Source organism: Centruroides vittatus, unplaced genomic scaffold (genome assembly GCF_030686945.1).
Source record: "Centruroides vittatus isolate TY-2023 unplaced genomic scaffold, ASM3068694v2 contig_628, whole genome shotgun sequence".
NCBI classification, from domain to species: Eukaryota; Metazoa; Arthropoda; class Arachnida; order Scorpiones; family Buthidae; genus Centruroides; species Centruroides vittatus.
In genome coordinates, this window is record NW_027122385.1 from 2,041,513 (window position 1) to 2,063,850 (window position 22,338).

General features: G+C 30.8%; 2 protein-coding genes across 2 annotated transcripts; one reads left to right on the forward strand and one right to left on the reverse strand.

Moving 5' to 3' along the window:
- The first annotated feature begins 490 nt into the window (after positions 1 to 490).
- Positions 491 to 1,965, forward strand: LOC136979475 (putative nuclease HARBI1). Its single transcript, XM_067275483.1, has 3 exons — positions 491 to 840; positions 908 to 1,139; positions 1,468 to 1,965. Exons 1-3 carry the CDS (start codon positions 836 to 838, stop codon positions 1,963 to 1,965), a joined length of 735 nt encoding a protein of 244 aa, XP_067131584.1. The 5' UTR covers positions 491 to 835.
- Positions 1,966 to 3,299: 1,334 nt separating this feature from the next.
- Positions 3,300 to 20,435, reverse strand: LOC136979477 (uncharacterized). Its single transcript, XM_067275484.1, has 3 exons — positions 20,336 to 20,435; positions 3,674 to 4,001; positions 3,300 to 3,594 (listed from the first exon to the last, which is right to left on the reverse strand). The coding sequence occupies exons 1-3, from the start codon at positions 20,433 to 20,435 to the stop codon at positions 3,399 to 3,401; spliced, it is 624 nt and encodes a 207-aa protein (XP_067131585.1). The 3' UTR covers positions 3,300 to 3,398.
- Between the last annotated feature and the right edge of the window lie 1,903 nt (positions 20,436 to 22,338).

Here is a 22,338-nt window from a genome sequence, read left to right on the forward strand (position 1 = left end):
TACGTAAGATAGTTAAGAAACAAATTAAGTGTTAAGTTCTTACAAAATTTTTTATTTTTTTTTTCTTTCTATACGCGGGGAATAACGCCTTCCGGGAGGTATTTTAATGGTAACTGGCCCCTATTCAGGCGTTACAGACGTGGAGAAAACCCGGAAAACTTCATGTCGCCAGCCCTCCTGGCGAGGCGCGAACCTACGACGAACTCCAAGGGCCGATTGCAGAGACAACGTTTAAAGGCCGACGGCGGTTTACAGATCGGGTAGACCGCGGGTCAGAAAAATTTCATTGCAGAGACAGAGTTTCACGCTTGCCACAATGTAGACAGCGATTAGAAACAAGTTATTTGACCTACTTTCTAGACTCCCTCGATAGCAGGTTTAGAGAGCGTTTTACTTGAGTATAAGACGCCATATTCATTTGTTGGTCGTATTACAATGGATATTCTGAATTTAATACATCTTGCGAACGGGACGATTCAAGAAGATTATTCATCTCGGCAATTACGAAGAGAGAGGGTAATGCGAGATCGGAATAATCCTATGGAAATCTATTCCGAAGACGAATTTCGAATTCGGTATAGATTTTCTAAATCTGGATTCGTTCGCATTTTAAATCGTATTGGCGACGAAATTAAACATCTAGATGGAAGAGGGTTGCCGTTAACTACCGAGCAACAATTATTGACGGCATTACGATTTTATGCCACCGGAAGCTACCAGAGGGTAGCCGGTGATCTTATCGGAGTTCACGTCTCTACTGTATGCAGGTATCTATCAAACTATTATTAAATAAATTTAAAAAATTTTTTGTATAGTGTTAGAGACGTTTATAAGAATGAGGTCTTATTTAACGTTTGTATAAGTTATATATTGCATTTTTTATTAATTATCGTTATATCCTTATCAGAACCATCCAAAACGTTTCGAAGGCATTGGTTCATTTGAAGAATGCCGAAATTGTATTTCCGACAGAATCGGAACTTCCATCTGTTAAATATGATTTTTCGGTATTGTCGAAAGATAACTTTCCTGGTATAATTGGGGCAATTGATTGCACCCATATACCTATCCAGTGTCCTGACAGCAGTAGAGCACAAGTTTTTTATAATAGAAAATCCTATTATTCTATTAACTGCCAGGTGAGAATTATTTACATATATCATCATCTTTACTTAAATATGTTATTTTCTTAACCTCATAATTAAGTAAAATTTCAATAAAATACAATTTTATTGTTCTCCACAAATAGTTTTGTAACTAATTTATTGTAGCTTAAATGACTATTAAGTATGCAATGGCCTATATATTTTTCTAACATTTTAAATTGTTATGCCTTGTTATGAACAGTTATATTCTTGACTATTTCTTTGACATGAAAATAAAAATATCAAATAATATCTTTGATATCTCAACCTGATAACTTTAATGAAAATATATAATTGATGCATGTTTAAATGTATATTTTAGGTCATCTGTGATGGAAAAATGAAAATTAGGAATATTGTTGCTCGGTGGCCAGGTTCAACACATGACAGCAGAATTTTTTCAAACAGCAGTATTAAAGAAAAACTTCACCAAGGATATTGTAATGGATATCTTGTTGGTGACAGTGGCTATCCTTGTTTGCCGTACTTAATGACCCCATTTCTACATCCGCAGAATCACGGCGAAAGACGGTACAACAAAGCTCATTCACGAGCAAGAAATATCGTGGAGAGATTATTTGGGGTGTGGAAAAGACGATTTCCCTGCATAGGAAGTTGTCTAAGAACGAAATTAGACAACACGCTCAATATAATAATAGCCACTGCAATTTTACATAATTGGGCCATTGATTTTAAAGAGGAGGAGTTTCTGATTGAACATTCAAATGAAGAGAGAGAGGAAGAAAGTTCAACAGTGAATGAGCAATCAAGTTCAGGGTCTGCTCTTCGAAGATCTATTGTACTGCAACATTTCACTTAAATGAAACAGTACTGTAGAAATTTCACAAAAGGTCCTTTTCAGGACCATACAATTTTGATAAAGAGTGAGCCTATCACAGACAAAATAATTCTCTTTTTATTCATTTTAAATAAAAATATTTCTTAACATAACCTATGTAACAAATTAAATAAACATTCATACAATTGTTTTATTCATCCATATTTCCTCAAAAAGATTTAAATTATGATTTCTATGTTTAATGTTTGTTCTACCATATATTTGGTTATTTTACACTAAAATTAAATACATAAAATGTCAACATAAATCTGATAATGTGGTTAAAAACAGTTTTAAAGTCATTATAGAATTTATTCATAGAAAGCTGAGCTAAAAATATAAATTAATGTCTTCATTTTATTTACAAATTTCAAAATTTTGTTTAAAACTTACATTTTGGACTCAGCATATTACTTAGATATTTTACAATATGGAATTTTCATATTTTATTACTGATTTTTAATCTGTTCTACATTCTGTTACAAAAGTATAAGGAACACCATAAATTTTGTGATTTTTCAAAATTTATTTAAACTTTTTGATAGAAAACAGTTTTATATGTTTTAAAACATATTTTTGTCAGCAATTACTAAATCAGTTTTACCTCTCCATCCATTCCACTCACCTCCAAAACCACCCCAAATCATTACAGACCCAGCCTCTTGTTGCTGGCTTATTTTAACGTTGCTTTCTCTTCTTAAATTATGCCAATATGAAAACCCATCAGGGCCATCTAAATTAAACTTCTTCTCGTCACTAAACATTATTTCTAACCATTCTTCAGTTCATCCCATCTTGTCATTAGCCCAGTTTAAATGCATTGATTTGTGTTTGGCAGTTAAAAGGTGGTTTCAACTTCATTTTTAAATAAATTACATTGTCATTGTTTTTTAAAGTTCTCCAAACAGTCACATGAGATAAATCTATTGGTAATTCAGCAGCAGCTTGCCTTGTTGACTTGCTTTTATTAATTATAAGCTTAAAAACTTCTCTCTCATTTCTTGATGTTAAACATTTAGGCTGTCCTGACTTTCTTTTTTGCCCATAATTTTTACCTTGTTGGAAAACATTTTGAATAGCATTCGTACATCTATTTACAGCAACAGAAATTTGTCTCAGAGACTTGCCTGAACCACTCAAATAATAAATTTTATGTATTTCTTGCTCCTTAAGTACAGTTCCATCAGGCATTGTTGAAAATGTTTATATAACATTCAATAAAACATTCAAAAAAGCCACCATGACAGTTAAAAATGATGACATCTCACCCTAGTCATGATAATTATAATCTTTATGTTCTTATATTTTTTCTTTGATATTCTCCCATCATCTAATTGTTTATTAATATGATATGACCACTCTTAACTAAAGTTGTTGGCCCTGAAAAGGGCCGTTTTAATATTTATTAAATACATTTAGTTATTTTCTAATAATTTTAGTTCTTGCAGAAGTTTCAACTTTCTTAATCTTAATAACTCTATGTTAAGTTGTTCTGCTTCTTGCTTTTTCCTCTCTGTATCTTGTTTTATATTCTCTGTATCTTGTTTCATTTTCTCTGTTTTTATGCCCTCCTCTATTAGCTGGATTTGGGCTTTCTCTAATGAATTAATGCTATAAATATAATATAAATCATTATTTTTTAGAAAGTAATTATTAATATTTAGTATTATTTTATCTGAATATTATTTACCGTTGTCTTTTGGGTGGTGGTGGATCATCTGCCACGTTCACATTTTCCCTGACAGCTACATCACTTATCACTACAGGTGAAAATATTGCTGAATTAGAGTGTTCATTTGTAGATGTAAGTGATTCAATATTTTCATATGTAACCATAAGTGGCGATGGTGGATCATCTGGATTGGGTAATGGTTCAATACTGTCACCCAAAACAGATAAAACCACTTGTGTGGAGGGATTCAATGATAATGGTGCTGGTCCTCCACCTGTTATATGTGCAGCACGTCGATTATTATCTGCCTCTTTTTTGGCATCTATTTTTAATCGCTTCCAGCAACCTATAACATAGATCATAAGATATACTTTTCTAGTAAATTTTTCTTAAATTAAATATGCTATTTTATTATTTGTATATTTACATAATCTATTAATCTAATAAATAGAAGTAGGGATTAGTAGGATACGAAATCTTGATTCAGAATAGAGTTCTACAATTCGGACTTTTTCTCCTTAGTCTTTCACATAAATATAGATTGTACAAAGTAATTTTCATTGTAATAAATTTAATGTAGGTGATTAATAATCGTAACTTTCTATTTTCTTTTTATTAAAATTTTGAATTATTATTCTACTTTGATATTATTAATGTTAAGTAAATATTGGTTAAAAATATTAACTAACATTTTATAATCTGAAATGAATATTTTACATTCATACTTGCCTTTCAATTGTGCTATTGTACGAGCTGCTCTACAGGGAAATGACGAAGAGAATTCGTTTTGAATCTTCTCCCATGCGGTTTTTTTTTGACGCTAGAGTACGGTTATCATACCCCTTCTCTTCAATTACGGGATAATTTTTAATAATTTCCGCCAGGACGTTCTTTTCTTCTTCCGAAAAGTTCCTACACGTTTTCGACACAGTCGCCATGTTTCTGACGTCACACGAATAATCTGATTGGCTGAATTACTCCTAAAACAAGGGAGTAATGGCGAAGAAAGTAACAGCCAATGTTTTGCCGAGATTCGTTTAGACGACGTTCAGAAATAGACGGTCGTCGTCTTTGCAATGCATTTTTAACCGCGGTTCAGCCAGCCAACGTCTATAGGCCGTTCTGTTGTTAAACGTCGTTTAACGTAATCTCTGTCTCTGCAATCGGCTGCCAAGTGTTCAGGAAATTGAATTGCTTCGCCAAGATCAGCCAAGATCAGCTTTTACGCAATGAGGAAGTAGAATCATCTGTTGAACTCAACGAAAACATTTTGATTCATTCCTTAATATTTATAATAATTTGCATAGTTAATGAAAATTATTTAACAATTATTCTACAAGTTACAAATTATTTATGTTGGCCATTCTGATACAATTTCAGTTCATGAAATTGGAAAATTTACTTCTTCAGATTCTCATAAAATTTACAAAATTGGCAGACAAGATAAATATTAATATATGATTAATTCTCATTACCTTGCTTGGAGAGAATTAAAACAAAATTTGAAAAATTTCGAAAAATTAATTAAAATGTAATTGCCTACTTGTATATGTATAAGTATACTTACCTATCTTGGACAAATTTGCATATAGTGTATATGTAAGATTCGCCGACTTAAAAGGGGGGATACAATTAATCCCGCGTCAGGATGAGCTTAAGGGAACCCGTGTATGTGGGCGATTGCGAATGAGCAAATGATGACAAGTGTTTACATGCGGAAAACCGTGTATTTGGACGAATACATGCTTACATCGGTTAGGATGTTCCAAATCTCGGCGATCTTCTGAACGTAAGAGTTCGGTAGGTCACTATATCCAGTCCCGGGCGGACGAGAAGGGCCGTACGGCGATGTTGACGGGCGGTGGCACACTTAAAGTTCCGAGGGACGACACAGCACACACTGGTTTAATCCTCAAGAGGCATGTCGGTCATTCCGAAAAACTCTCTTTGTGACCTTGAAGTCCCAGTTTTTATACGTTTTTCTCGTGTCCTATCCACCTTGCGGATTGGTCCCTCGTCCCTTTCCTCGCTTCCCGATTGGCCTCCCCTTTGTTTCCAAGCGCAAAACGAGACCATGTCGGGTCGCGGGAAAGGTCCGATTCGAGGTGTTTATTTGACACCCTTTGTCGACTATGCTCCAAGATTGTTGATAGAACCACAACACCTGCACTCATAATTTAATCCGTTGTTTGCAATTGATGTCATTTTGGAATTCTAACGATCACGCGATATTTTTCTATCTCTTCAATTTTTCCTTTTTCTGAAATTGTTTTCCTATGTTTAATTTTTTCTTTGAATACTTGTGTCAACCTTATATCTCTTTATGAGTGCGTGTGTCAGAGTTCCACCTTTGGATTAAACATTAACAGGTCGTTTAACACGCGTTGACGTCATCCCGAGACTCGTTGTTTACATTTTTCGTTACGTTGTTTTGATTAAGAGTTTTTTTTTCTCTCTCTCTCTCTCTTATATAATTTATCGTTATTTTTTTCACAACAGAATTCTGCATTTTTGCTATTTCGGACCTTGTCTGGGTCCTTACATATATATAGGTTGGCTCAAAACTGAATTCCTCATGATAAACTTTAAGAATATTTTAAAATGTACCTCAGTTAACTGGTTATTGGTGTATAAATGAAATGTATAAAGTCATTTAATAAACTGTATAATGCTATAAATGTTTTAATAATTATCCAAAAGTTACATTTATAGATCACTATTAAAATTTTTTGTTTTAGAATTTTCTAAATCAATAGTACAAGGTGTAGCATGATTAATAAGTATTAATAAGATAAATAGTACAATGTCGATCATGATTCCACTGACTATCCAAACGCCATTGTCAAAACTTCTAGGCTTACAGGAAAGCGACGCTGAACGTCCGACGTACACGTTTTCATTACACTAGGCAAATTTTTCATATTTTATTCAGTTAGCTGAATAAAATATGAAAAATTTGCCTAGTGTTTAAGTTAAAACTGTATTTCTTTCCAAAAGTTTGCTATATATATATATGTGTTTGTGTGTGTGTGTGATTATGAATTTAAAAAAAAAATAATTATTAAAGTTGCTGAGCAATGTTATAAAAGCAGCATAAAATTCATGAAAATTTTAAAAAATTATATATAAAATATTTAAAACTGTTTAAAATGTTTCTAGGAAATAAGTAAGATAAATATTAGTAATTTTATGAAGTAAATGTTAAGTACAGTATATTGGTAAAAATTATAGATCTGCAATTCATTACAAATATTTAGAACTACATGATTAAGTAATTATTATGAACGTCATTTTTATAAATGTAGCTTATTGCGTAATTAGTTATTTTTATCGCCAACTAATCGCAATATAATCCGTATCTGACAATCTGTCTATCATTATTTACTTTCTTCTTATAGCCATTCATCTGCTATCTGTTAAGAATGCTTTTCTTTTATTCTATTACAGTAAATAAAGTTATTGTGAGTCTTAAAACTTCTTTAATTAGTAAATTTATAAAAATACTTAATAGGTACATAAATTTTATAAAACATTAGAAATAGAAGTTTTTGTGTTTTGCATATAAAATGCTGAAAAATTGAACAACTACCTGTTTGATACATGACAGTTGTCATAGAAGATTATAGAACAGTTTCTGTTTTATATATATGTTGGCTCAAAGATCTAAAACGTTCTTTGTGCGAAAAAATCGATTACAACGTATTTTCACTTTTCAGATCCAGTTACAACGCGAATTTCGTGTCGTAACGCTTTCAAAAATGCGCATAATGCATTTTCTCATATTCAATAAGACCTCAAAACGAAATTTGTGTTGAGATTTTTTTTAATAGTCAACCAAAATGCTCTCTGGCAATGTAAAAATGCCAGATAACATTTTGGTTGATCAATTCTGAGTCATAATAATGTCTGTGCAAAAATAAGTAACAAATTTCTTTATTATTTAGAATAAATAATAAAGACACGTATTTTGAAATGCTATAATAAAGTAAATAAAATAAAATTAATCAAATTCTAATGTAACCGACATCAAGAATTAAAAGGAAAATAAACAATTAGCCATTGTCTTATTAACTTGTCAGAGGCATAACTGTCGGATTCATTTATATTCTTATTCGTCATTTTATTTAGCGTATTGTAACTGTCTACTGAAACTGAAGAAAAGAATAACTTCTTTGTTGGACAAAGCACAAAGATCAAAATAAGACTGATGAAATAGAAGTCAACAAATAACTAAGTGAAGATAAAAATGGATCATGAACTATAAAAGTTACACAAGAATTTGAGAAAAAGAAAACAGAAAACAATGATGACTGCAAACTTTCTTGAGTGTTTATGAAAAAGAATTTTCAGGATCCCACAAGGGTGCAGAGTGTCTTCAATTTGTTCAGGTATTTGATGAGAAAGCAATGAGAATAATGAGGGTTTCGAACAGAACGTCACTTGTTTTTTTGTATAACAAAGAGGGTTATTAGAGATTAGAAAAAATTTGCTAAATCTGGTCACGAACAAACACAAAACATTATTTCATTTTCTAATTCAAAATTTTCTAAAGCTGCTGTTGAAATAGTTTTGCGGTCAGAGTCCCTGTCGTAGACAGAGGAGGCCAGCTTTCAAAAATGTCTTCGTTGTTGTTGTCAGATTAATTCATCAAATCTTTATCAATTAGATAAAGTCGATGAAGGAGTTTTATTTTGGACTTTTTGATCGACTTTATGTTCGCAATGGATTTATAGTTGCTAATAGCTATACCTGCCCTCGACTTTACTAACTTTTTATTCGGTTTCTACATTGTCATCTGGAAGAAAACAAGGTATTACAAGCTGCCAATGCAGTTCTTGCAAAATTTGTAATTTATATACAATTTCACTAAAGGGCCAATTTTCAACAATGTTTATTATTAGAAAAATACTCACCAGTGAAAGTTCCTATCACAAAACGTTATACGATTAAAAGAATCACAGTATAGGAAACGCAACTCTTCATTTTCTTTTATAACTCGCGGTCAAGTAGACAATTTGCCGTCATTTGTTCTGTTTATAAACAGAACAAATACATACAAAATTATTACAGATTTAAGTCAAATAAGAAATTTATTTGTCATTCTATATTGCAAATTTGTTTTCAATAATGACACTCTCACAAAGAGACAACTGCAAACGAATTTTCATATTAATTTATTAATTTAATATTACTAAAAAATAATTATAAATAAAAAGTTTTGTATTGGAAATTGATGGCTTAGACATAAGATTAATGAGACAAAATGTGTATTTTCGCTTTAATTCTCAATTTTTAGATTAAAGTTTGATTTCATTCTGTATAATGTAGAAATTTGTTACTTATTTTTGTAATGTTACACAGTTGTTTTTATCACGTCATGGCTGCATTAATAAGCGTCCACATCGCATTGTGGCTCTTTCACATTGCCAGATCGCGTTTTGTTTGATTATTAAAAGAATCTGAAGATGAATTTCTCTCCGTTGTCTTATTGCATATGCGAAAACGCGTTTTTTCGCTCAAAGAGCAGTTTTTATCTTTGACGCTAATATATATAACAAAAAAGCAACATTGTAAAATCTCCGTAAACTTCAACTAAGAGTAACGAACTTCAGTCAATGAAACAAGAATATATAGAATATTTATATATTTATAAATATAGTCTGGTAAAACGAAATGAACATTAACAATGACAAATAAATTAGTAAGACAGGAGATAAGGATACCAGAAGTTAAAGTTCAAAATTTAACCTACATAACGCTATAAATATTGTTTGTGTTGACTGAAGTTTACAGAAACTGTTTTCGTGTAGTTATTATACGTAAAAATTTGTTTAACAGCTTTCTAATTCAGGCGATCAGCAAACAGTGGTCTAAGCCACTTTTTTAAAACATGAGAAACGGTTAACGTTACCTATGGTTCCAAGATGGCGGCGCTTCTGGCAATCTCCAATCAGGCTGTCTTGAGGTAATAGCGATAGAGGGCGCTATCATAAAATTGACTGACGTAATACGTAATGACGTTTAACGTGATGTAAAAAAAAAATGTGAACGATTATGCAAATTTGTAAAATATGACGTGGTAGACGGTAGTTTTTCGTGAAAATATGCAAATTAACCAGTAGTGGACTCTGTGTCCGCTCATAATGGTGGTGACCAGACCCTAAACACCGGAGTTCGATCGGGTCTCACTCGGACGAGCTGGCAGCGAGAGTTTTTTCCTCGTTGCCAATGACGCCTGAATAGGGGCCAGCTTCCCCAAGTCCTCCCGGAAGGCATTCCTATCTCCCCTTCTCGTAGTGGCCGTTTCCTATAAGGCCGGCTTTGGTCGCGTCCGTGATTTCTCTTCTGTCTTCCCGGATTTGCCGTTTTCTATAAGGCCGACTCTTCGGTCGCTCAGCGATCATCCTCCTGTTCTTCCGGAGTATAAGAGAATAGCTATAAATTCTTTTATCAGTCAAAGTCAAATTAACCAGCATGTAGACGATACTAGCAGTGTTGCGTTGTACCTATAGTGGAATATTTGATTTCTATTTTTTACAATAGTTTTTCCAAAAAAGTTAAAAAGGTAAATATGTTGTGCCTAACGATAGTATTTGTGAGTTCGATATAAATAACAACTAAATATGTTGTAAATTTTTCAACTTTTTTAGGTTTTTTGATATTTGTGTCAAGTTATGTAGAAATTAGTTCCGATGAACTTTTGGTTAGGTCGTACTCCTCGTAAATTCTAATAGATAGATGAAAATAAGTTTTCGAAATTAGGGTGGGAAAATGATATTCATAATGGCTTTAAATTTGCTTTAAAATTAGGACTGCAACGAACTCATGCAATGTGCAACTCGTGTGCTAAAACATGTTAATTATAGTATTGAAGTGACATAAAATCATGTTTTCTAAGATTTGTAAAAGTGGTAATAACTATTCAGCACACGAAGGAAACCTTTAAAAGCACATTTGGCAATGTCCATTGTGGTGGACTTTTGTCGTTCATTTTCCCTTCACATTGTTTGAAATGTACGACAAAATGGAATTATGGCATTCGGCACTGTCTGAAGCATACATCTGATTGAATCAGTGTAAAGAAAACCTGGAGAAAGTTTCCAATTTTTTGTGAGTCAATTGGTTATGATGTATCTAGGGTCTGGGACAACTCCAAAATCGTTAGATCTACAATCTGTTCCGTGTGCACTACTTCCGAACATTAATAAGAAGCAAATACTAAGAAAAGAGAAGGAAAAGGAAAAGGCAACAGCAAATGTGAATAAAAAGACATCCAAAATGTCTTCTACGGTTGTAGCAGAAACAACAACATCAGGGTAGAAAAGACCTGCCAAAAATGAAGTGGAATCTATCGAACTAGGAAAAAAAGTAGGATCGAATAAAAAGGGATCGTTAACGTGAGTATTTTATTATTATTATTTTTTAATATTTTATCTTAGTTTATTATATTTTCGGAGACACGTGATCTCCGAACAAAATAGCGCTAAACGCGCAGTCTCCAGACCAATTCAAGACGGCGACCGGAAGCGCCGCCATCTTGGAACCATAGGTAACATAACCTGAGAAACAGAAAAAAAACAGGGCCTTTTTATGCTTTCTCTTGAGTGGTAAACGGCCTTAAACCACAAAGAAGTAAAAAAACCTGAGAAACAGCGTGATAAAATATGTCATATATGGTTTTTCTTCTAATTTAAAAAACATTATTATATTCTGTATAGTGGTGTACTATGTGATGCTTTGTTAACTTAAATATAATGTTACATAGTCTATTGATAAGAGATTTAGAGATTTTTATGAAGATACTGTAACAGTATGTTTTGTTAGATCACTGTTGCACTGAAAATTAGTTTGCACATAAGAAAGTGACTACATAAGACAATTATAAGCAATATTTAAACCAACATATTAAAACATGTACAACACTTATGATTATTTAAGTAATTGTAATCACTTTCTTACGTGCATAGTCAAAAATGCCAAAGTGGTCTTCATCATCTATTTTACTTTCTGACTTTTGTCAATGCTGAGAAATAAGACTAAATGGTTAATGAGGATATACAAGTATTTCAAAAAGTCATTAATATCTGTAACTTTATTTGAATTTAATAACCTTGATTTAGACTATTTTATATGTGTTTATTGTTTTTCTTTTGCCCTTTAAAAAGATTTACGTAGTTACTTGACTCTAAATCTGAAAAAGAATATTTAACACAATATTTCGATGGATGTTCAACAGATACTTCAATATTGTAATTCAACTGAAACCAATATCATTCTTATCCTTTATGAATTTGCGATTTCTTATTTTGTCAAAAAGGTTTCACACTTAAAAAATGGCTCATTTTCCATATTTTGAGATTCAAAAATTTACTGTTACAGCTAACTACAGCCATATTTATTGTGTCGTGTTTAGTACTGTACTGTTTAGTACAATTTTCGTACTCAATCTTTGTCAGTACTAAAGTTTTTGTCAATGACTCTTGGGGTTGGACCAATGTTACATTCTAGAAAAAAGGATATTCATTTGAGAGAAAAGATTACTGGTTCTAAAATAAAGTGTAGAAGGTGAATTGGTCTAACCCAGCGCTGTCCAACTTATCATAGCCCGCGGGCCATATTTTCTTCACCAAACATTTCGGGGGCCAAGAAGGTTGATAAATGAAAAGTCAGTTTATGTTAATTAAAAAAATATTTTATTTATACTAAAAAGAACACTTTAAAATATTCATAATATATTAATAAGAACATTGTGGCCGTAATTTTCACATAGTAAAATAATTTTAATATTAATAATAATAATTTAGTAACATAAATTTATTCATAGTAAAATGTACTCGCGGGCCGTAAAAATAATTTGGCGAGCCGTATACGGCCCGCGGGCCGCCAGTTGGACAGCCCTGGTCTAACCCATTTTATAGGAAGATCGTTCACACCAAAAGCAACAGAATAATATCAATACCAATACAGTGGAATTTCGCTTAACGAGCATAATTCGTTCCAAAATCTTACTCGTAATGCGAAACACTCGTTAAGCGAAACAGTTTTTCCATATAAATTAGTGTAAAATACGATAATGCGTTCCACGCCGAAAAAAATACTCAAATATTTTATGTATAACGTATATTCAATGAAAATTACACAATATACATTGTTAAGGAGCGTGAATCATCTTTATCTTTTCTTCTAGCGCGGAATGAACCAACCTGGAATACGAATTCGATTTGCAGAACACACAAAATAAAATCTCAGATAATTTCTGATAAACTCACCAAACGATATGTCACATTCTTGGGCTATGTAAAGGCTATAATTAAATAGTAGAAATTAAATAAGTTGACTAGAGGCAGGCATTAAATTTAATAATTAGGCCCTATAAATAATTAATTTTTAATTTAGACGTTTTTAAAATTTAAGTTGGAATTGGTCATAAAATTTAATTCGAGATGGCAGCATAACTGCCTACCTCTAGTCAAATTAATTAATTTCTAATATTTAAATATAGCCTTTACATAACCCAAAAATTTCGCATATCGTTTGGAGTGTTTATTATATAACGGGCGATGGTTGTTGATGCGTAATATGTGTGAGCACAAGTTTGGAAAAATGTTTGATCATAAGCGACACTAAGATGCTAGCGGACGAGTGCTAAACACAGACTGATGGAACATGCGCAAAGTCCGGGATTTCCCCTTTTTTCGTCACTCGTTATGCGAAACATCGCTCGTTAAGCGAGTCATTTTTTAATTTTGTTTTGCTCGTTATGTGTAATACTCATTTTGCAAGGTGCTCGTTAAGCGAGTTTCTATTGTATTTACAAATTTAAGACCCACCGTTGCATTGACATTTTCTATTCTAAAAACGAATTAGAAATCAATTTTTGATCAAAAAAATTTTATAAAATAAATTTTAATTAGTAAAAATATTTTTTATCCTAAAAGCTACCATACAAGGTAAAGTTTCTTTCATTTTCTGGCAAAATATTATCTCTTAAATATATCAGTTCTAATGGAACAAATATACAGGTTGATCAAGAATTCACCATGTACTTGCATTGTAGTGCTTGTAACACAAGTACCCAGTAATTTTTGATTACTCGATGTAATTGAGATTTTATAATTACTTTTCTAACATAATATTTTTTAACTGTTTAAACTGATTGTCAATTTTTTAATAGTATTTGTATAAAACATTTTATTGTGTAGAATATCATCATAATCAAAGATGTGATTAATGCATAATTAATTACCTGGATTATTCATTATCTATTATGTAGTTAAATTAGTTCAATATGTTACTGTGAGGATCTATACGTGTTTTAAAACATTTCTATAACTTGATACTGGCTACGGTAAAACCTGAGTAAATGAAACCGATTATACATTTCGGTAGGTTTTCCGTTTTGATTTTGAACTTTGTTTTCTTTTATTCTTTATTCTTTTTTTAATCTAAAAATTGCGTATATTAGATAAATGTCATCACAGTTACGTTTATGTTTATAGTAAAGCTACTTTTACATACATAAAAAAAATATTAGGTATAATCTAAATTAACCCAAACTGATTCCAACTAAAGATGACTAATTAAAATATATTACGGATATTCAAAAAAACTTATTCGAATGGAAGCATTGAGAACTATTCCCTTCTAAAAATTTCTCGTTGTTCCGGAGAATTTGTATTAGATATTGAAATACGAAGTATATACCTGTTCTTGCGATCTTTCATTACTGAATCGGTTACATTTCGCCAAGCTAAGTTTCTCATACATAAAAATATACTATGCGAAAGCAGTTCGTCCAGATTTTCACTCGGTATACGATAAACATGGCAAAGTATGTGGCCAGGTCAATCTGAATACAGTTAATCAACTAAACACTGAATTCTCAAACATTTTCAGAATTTAAGAGTTAAACGATGTTTATTTTGGCTCCTCAAACATTAAAAAACCAAAATTACATACTGACATACGCGTAGTTCTCACTTACACTTCATATTTGACGACCCACACAACGATTACGAGCTTATACGACAGCGAACAAGACAATTCGAGAATCAAGAACTATCGTCTCGCTCTGCCACAGAAATTCTAATTGCCTTACAGTGATGCAGAGACCAAGTTATTTTGTAATCTGATTCTCGATTAATTTTAATGCTCTGATTAACTTCAATCTCTGTAATTACCAACAATGTTAATCAATTTATTGTAGAGTATTCGATGGTAGTTAGTTACTAACTACTTGGTACAAGGAAAATTGACATTATTGTGTTACTTATTGTTCTTGACAAATGTAATGGCCATTTTGTTTACCCAATTTTAAGTTTAATAATTTCCTTGACTTTTGTTGAAATTTTCCGAAATTTTGCATGGAGGTTTCTATGTTAGGGCGATCGATGCTATTAAATTAAATGTGAGGGGATGATGGATCATATCTCGAGTACGGTCAGACTTAATGAAGATTTTACTCGTTATTAACATTTACGAGTTTTTACAAAATTCGTCTCTACCCTCAAAATTAAGTATTTTGCTATTTTTAATAACTAAAAATATAAAAAGTTTTTTATAACAAAATCTCATAAATAATGGTGTCAATTATAAACTTATTTATGTTTAACAATATAAAATTTATATTTAAATTAAGATCTCATAACAGCCGAGAAAGTTACGCAACTCGTTGCTGGATTTTTTACTAGGTTATTTAACAATTATTATTAGTCAAGACGCCGACTGGTACAGAGGTAAAATTTGAATGTATAGGGGAGTTGATCCGTACGAAGATAACTCGAATTCGTTCTTAGAAGATCGTAGTTTGTGTCCGAAAATACAATATGGCGACATCTTGTCTGAATAACCCGATATTCCACTCTTGAACACAGAAAAGCATACAAACCACTTAACGCTCAATTTGTAGCAAGTGGCTACAAGTAGATCCAAGGATTTTGGTAAAGATATACATTTCCTAGCAAGAGAAATTTAAGTACATTAAAACAAACTATAACACTTGGTCGTTGTATCGTTGTATAGACTAAAAATGTACGTTTTGTGATAGTTCTATTCACCATTCCATAGCATTACTTTTAAGTGCTGTGTGGTAAATTTTTTCTTGTAATTGTCGAATTTGTTTTATTCCGTTTTAAATTTACTTACACCGTAACTCTTCATTAGGTGAACCACTCAAAGTTTATGCTTTCCCCCATTTAAAGTTTGGTTACTCTGTCATGTATCAGGTGAGGTTAAAATGGAACGAAACGTCACAAATATGGAAATGAGCAAAACACACATGCCCAACACGTACTGTACCTCCGGGACTCCAATACTTCACATCCAAGCTATCCATAGAGCATTTGTTTGGATTCATCGCCTTCTGTGATTTGTTGATTACTCTCTTTTAGGGTAATGACGTCATTAATTTACTCCTGTTATCAGCTGAATTCTCTGTTATTTGTTTACAAACGGAATTGTAATTTTCCGATTTATTCGAATTATGTTACGGTCTTTAAACGCAAATACTTCTTACGTTCCTACATTAGGCTGATTTTCGACTGAATAGTAAAATTTAGCAGAAAAACGCCTCGTTCCGAAGTTTTTTCGGTTAGGTAGATAGCCGTTTTACTCATTTTTCTTTTTAGATAAATTTTACTGTAATATAGATACTATTATATTCATTCGTAAATTCTTTGAGATCTTGTATATATTGTTAATCAAACAAAACCTTCAGAAAAATAAACATTATATTAAAATAAATTGAAATTCACTGAAAAAACTAAAACTAATTCTTAGTTTCATTTACTATTAAGAACAATAATCTAATCTAATATGTACGGTACTCCAATAATAAATTATTGTTATTATCCTTATTATAATATGTTTAATTTAAAAATTTAAAACGAATTTGTAACAGAGAAATTCCAAACCTATTTCCAAAACATATTTTGTTTTCAATGCAAATTACATAAATTCATTTCTAAAAAATCGCTTAATAGAAATTTGTTTGCGATTTCCCGCATCGTAAATATTTAAGTATAATCATTTATTGGATTAAATTACAAAGTTATATCTATCATTTAAAAAATTAGCTTAAAATATATAAATATTTGGAGATATTTTTATTGAATTGTTTCTTTATTTCGTTGGATAATTTAATAAATCGTTTATAAAATATAAATAATAAAATTGAACGAAATCCTTACCTTTAGGTCTGGAAAAGAATGTTAATTTATGAATGTTAAAAGAATGTTAAAGGATTTTGTTCTATAAAAATTAAATTTAAAATGATTACATTGCTAGTTTCTGTAATTGAAAAACAATCACACTAATTTTCTTAATAAAATATATTTGAATTATACATAAGCAATGAAAAAAATGAATCATTTTTCTTTCTTCTGGTAATTTTCTGGATAGAAAAACACGTTACATTTTATGACAAATATTGACTTTCAATTATGTTCAATAATTTTATTTCTAAATAACTAATTAAACATTAATTATCATTGAAATTCATTTCTAAAAATAGCATTTTAAGGAGAAAATAAAGAAAATTGATAGATCTTATGAATGACATTTGGTTTTCGTTGGCTGTTAGTATAATTTTCTAATTTCTAAAGAGTTTAAAAATCAATTTCCCATTAGATATTGATTATAATTCTTTGTGAGAGAGTGACTATTTGACTTTTACATGTCTGTATTTAATGTTATCTTATTGTGTTATTATATTAATATATTTTAATAATCTTTCCAACCTTTTAAATACCTCTATTAAACATTATTCTAATATATGATAGGAGTTTATTTAACATAGTCCTAATTCATAATTTAATTTTGAATATTGTAGATATAACAATCAAATGATATGGTTATTGGATTATTCAGATAATTAATGCGATATTAGAAAAAAAGTAAATTTAAAGGGCATCTGATGAAATCATTAGTCACTATTTCCTACGGTCTATGTTGTCAATTTTCGTAAAACTATTTGATATATGCTAAAATATTGACTGAGAAAAATATTTACACTGTATAAAAAATACAGTTAAGCATCTCGTTTAAAAAAACGACAATAAGAAAAATATATGAAATTATTGAAATTTAATTATCAGTTGCAAATATAAATTAGAAAAATTTTTACAAAAATTTCAAACAACCACAAAAGGAACAATTAAATTAATTTAATCGTTCCCTTTGTGATTGATACTACATAAGTATAACATTACCATAATGAAAAATATTTATAATTTTTAATAGAATTAATTTAATTAGTAATAAAAGTAACTGCATTGATAAGTTACGCTAATTAAGTAATATAAAATTAAGTAAATGTAAGTTTCCAAATAAAGAAAATAGAAAAATAATATTCTTTAAAAAGTGACATTAATTAAAAGTTATAAATGGAATGTGCACAATGGAAAACTTACTTCACGGTTTTTATAACTACAAAAACACTTATAACTTCAATCATAGGTTTACTTGGTGATAATGGAACTTTGTTATTTCCACCCTGTCGATCCAGTATATGAGACCCATTTAACAGAAGACTGAGTAATCCTTTCAACTGCATTACATAAAATAAATGATTTATTTCTCTGAAATTCTCACCTAACTAAACACTTCTCTATTGCACAAACCTTGAAAATTTTCTAATCTAATGTTCCAGTTATATTAATCAGTTATGTATTATTTACATTATGAATTTAATTAAAACTAATATTATTACTTTATTTTCGCTTCGTTTAATTCGAAATACAAAAAGCAATTTCTGCAAGCAATTACTCAAAAATTAATTCTTGACGTCTTTAGTGTTTCAGAATAGGTTATATCAATATTTCTCAGGAGATTCGACGAAGTGAAAACTATAGTAACAGCTGTCACCTAAATATCAATCATTTAGCAAATAGAAGACCAATAATATATGCGAAATCAAGCATTGTAAACTTCAATTTGCATAAAGAAGGAAGAAATTGGAGCATTAAGTAGAAAGTCGATTTGTTCATTTAAGTGAAAGAGTTACTCGAATATCATCTGTTTTGATAAATGGTTTATACTTTGTGGTTATTCTTTATCTCTTGGGGCGTGTCACCCGAATCTCTTGGAAAGATAAATGTGATGAAAACTTTTTCCGTTTTATTACTTTATATCTCAATTAAAAATATAAAAAACTGTTTTAATTTCGTAATGATCTTAGTCAATTAATCACTGTAACTATTAATTTCATAAATATAATATATATAAGTTTTTATAATAACAATCAACATATTACTAGTAATAAAAATATTAATATATTAACCTACAATACATTGATAATGTGTTCGATTTAATTCAATAAAATGTTATTTATTTTAACATAATTACGGAAGATTAACCCTTAACCCGTGAGGTGGAAAAAAAAAATACATAACCGGTGAGGTGGGGTCACTCTGACCCCAGAACTTTTGTTACAATTTGTGTAATTCAGAAAAGGAAGTTATGGAAAAATATAATCATGAAATACTTTTTACACTTTATTTAACACATCAGAAATATAAAATAGATTATTTAATAATTAATTATAATTTTAAAAAAATCTTTAAACTTTAGAATACTAATAACACTTCAAAAAGTTTGGCGCTTAATTAATTATACATCTACACCCTGTATTGCCGCCATTCCTATATATTTGGAAACTTAACATTACTAATAAGTAACAAAAGAAGAAAAAACGTTTTTCTGCCACATTTTTTTTTTATTTTTATAATTCTTAACATTCAGTATTAGTAATGGTAACCTGTCATACTTATTCGAAATTAACAAGCATACAAACGACTGGGAATTACGTTGTTTCCTGCTTCCACTTATCACAGTCACAAAGACTTGCAAGGATTTTTTGTAACATTATTTTATTTTATCTACTTTATTCATTGCGTGTTTCTGCCCCTTTAGGGTATATTAGATTAAGCATTTACATATATTAATTAAAAACCTTGATAAATATACACGTTACCGATAAAGTCCGTCGTGTCGGCAAACTTAAAGTATTTTGAAGCTGTTTAAGAATTTTATTTCACTAATATATATTTTTATGCAAGTGATTTTTAAACTTCCGACAGCATAAAAATAAATATGATATATTTTATTGAGTTTTAAATTTTATTTTGTTTTTTTAATATCAAATTATAATAAATAGCATTCTTTATTTATATAAACAAATAAAATACGTTAATAAATAAAGTACTTTATTTATTTTACTACTATTGTGTTAACATATCTCAGAAATTTCTGATCATTATTATAATTAAATTCAAAGAATTTATTTCATATTAAAAAATATTAGAGTTTAAACAATTTATTTATGACATGTAATTAAATACTCAATTTAATCGGGAAAACATAAAAAGATTAGACTTTTAGAAGTCTTGTACGACAGACAGAAAAAGCTACTAGGGATTTTGAACGGTATAAATGATTCCTAATGTACACGCAGTGGTGATATTCGAAATAGTTAACAAAGGGTTCGCTAGCAGAAAATTTTTCCCTGACAATCGCCGACAAACGAAATGGAAGTTTTGGCTAGATATAAATACAATACCTTTTCTTGCGATATATCTAATAATCAGTGGCATATTTGGAACGTAACGAGCCCTGGGCGGAGACCAGGTAACAGTAGTATATTAGTGCTGTCGACGTTTTTTTTTAGGCAGAGAAATTTTTTACCCGAATGGCACAACTCATAGTAAACAGATGGCATCATCTCTCGTAATACAATATCCTTTTTATTTCGCTGTCTATAGCCCGACATGTGTTCCACGGCCATCTTGTATTATCTCGCGCGCGTGATATTGTGGGATATCTCTTATGACTGGATCTAGTTTCAAGAACTCTCTTGAATCGATCGCGATTAAACCTCGTTTCGGTCGAGATTGAAACGGTCGAGAGAGATAGCATCAAGACATAGTCCTCGACCTTGCTCACAATGTAGATTGAAATGCTCGGTGCGAACAGGGTATAAGGCTCTAGTTTAATAGTATTACAGAGTATAATACGTATATTTTAATATATTTAAAAAAAAAAAACAAAACCACTGAGAAATGTTCCGTGTGTTTAACAAGGTTCGGAAAACTGAAAATTTTAACAACGGGTTCGGCCGAACCTGTGCGAACCCGCTGAATATCACCACTGTGTACACGGTATCCTAAACTCAATTATATGTACTGTTTTTGTGTTCCGGGTAAACTTGTGAATGTTAATCGTAAGCTGTTTTTTAAAATATTGGATTTGTGTGTTGAAAAAGAAAGATTTCGTTTAGAACCATTTTTGTGAAATTTGTAAGCAATAAACCATAAGATAGCAATTTACTTTAAACAATAACTTTAACTGACAGAATATTATTCATCAATTTTCACTTACAAAAGTTAATTGATTTAAAAGTACGTTTTAGTTTATAGGTTATTGAAGAAGCTGAATTATTCATTCATACACTTAACACCTTATTCTTGCCGAGAAAATTTATTCAAAACAAACGTTTTCAGCCTGATTTTGCTGAGTGCTTTGTGATATTTTGAAGCTGAATTATTCCATTAACAATCATAACTTTTTACAGTTAAAGATAGAATTTAAAAATGACAGATGTTAGAAGTGATAAGTTTGATGGAAACATAACTGTGATAGAGAATTGACAAAATTACGATTTTCATAACAGTCTATAATACCTCCTATCAGGATTGTAAAAGGCAAACCCAGATGAAAGGGAACAGCACGACGATTTAGCTTTGCTAGTAATAAGGTAGCCTCAAAATTTAGACTTCTCTGAAAAAATATGATGCTATAAAAGCGATTTAAAAACTTATTTATTTTGAAATTGTTTTTCTATTTGTGAAGAATTGTTTGTAGTAATGTATTTATTTGTTTTATTGACTTCATTGATATATTTTATGACTTTAGGAGAAGACCCCATTTGTTAATGAACGATCCAGATACAATCTCGTCTTTCAACTTCTGTTAAACGGAGTTTAGAAATTGATATTTATAAAAATTAGCATTGGTAATGTAGTTGCTATGGAATGTAGGTACGAAAGAAACATTGCATTTAGTGGTTTTCAGAAGGTGAGATGAATTGTACGGTAAGGACATAAAAGTCTGATATTCATAGAAAAGTTTTCCTAAGAATATTTCCAAGCCTTTCTCACACAAGAGAAAATGCTTTACGGGGGTGTTAGGGTACGGTTGGCGGCACTGGGTATAACTTTATAGAACCAAGGTGGCGGTGGCTCGAAAAAGTTTATTAAGAATCACTGATCTGGGCAATCTCCAATTATTTTCTCTTTTTTTTTTCTTTTCTTGTGGTGTGATCGATATTATGGCTAGTTCAATGCTTCAAATGTTGTCAGTATAACCACTCTGCAAAAGACTGCCCACAAGCTTTATATACATGCAGTTAATGCATGCAAGATCACCCTTTCAAAAACTGTCCTCATAAAGAAGAAGGCCCAATTTGCTGTAACTGCCACCAAGACAAAACAAGGACTTACAAACATAATGCACGTGATAGTAAATGCCCAGTTTACCAAAGAATAAAAACTCTAATCTCTCTAAGAACGGACTAGGGAACAGAATAAAAATAACAAATTACGTATTTTACAGTGCAATTTAAAGCGTTGCATTGCTGCTACATCTTTACTTGGTGAACAACTGAAACATTACGACTTAGCATTAGTGCA

What these genes read in the sequence shown, in the direction of transcription:
- LOC136979475 (XM_067275483.1), top strand. An exon ending in ATTATTCTATTAACTGCCAG is followed by an intron (nt 1,140 to 1,467) that starts GTGAGAATTATT and finishes TGTATATTTTAG; the next exon opens with GTCATCTGTGATGGAAAAAT.
- LOC136979477 (XM_067275484.1), bottom strand. Translation starts at nt 20,435, where the DNA reads ATGGCCGTGGAACACATGTCGGGCTATAGACAGCGAAATAAAAAGGAT. An exon ending in CTATGAGTTGTGCCATTCGG is followed by an intron (nt 4,002 to 20,335) that starts GTAAAAAATTTC and finishes TCTATGTTATAG; the next exon opens with GTTGCTGGAAGCGATTAAAA. An exon ending in CCACCACCCAAAAGACAACG is followed by an intron (nt 3,595 to 3,673) that starts GTAAATAATATT and finishes TTATATTTATAG; the next exon opens with CATTAATTCATTAGAGAAAG.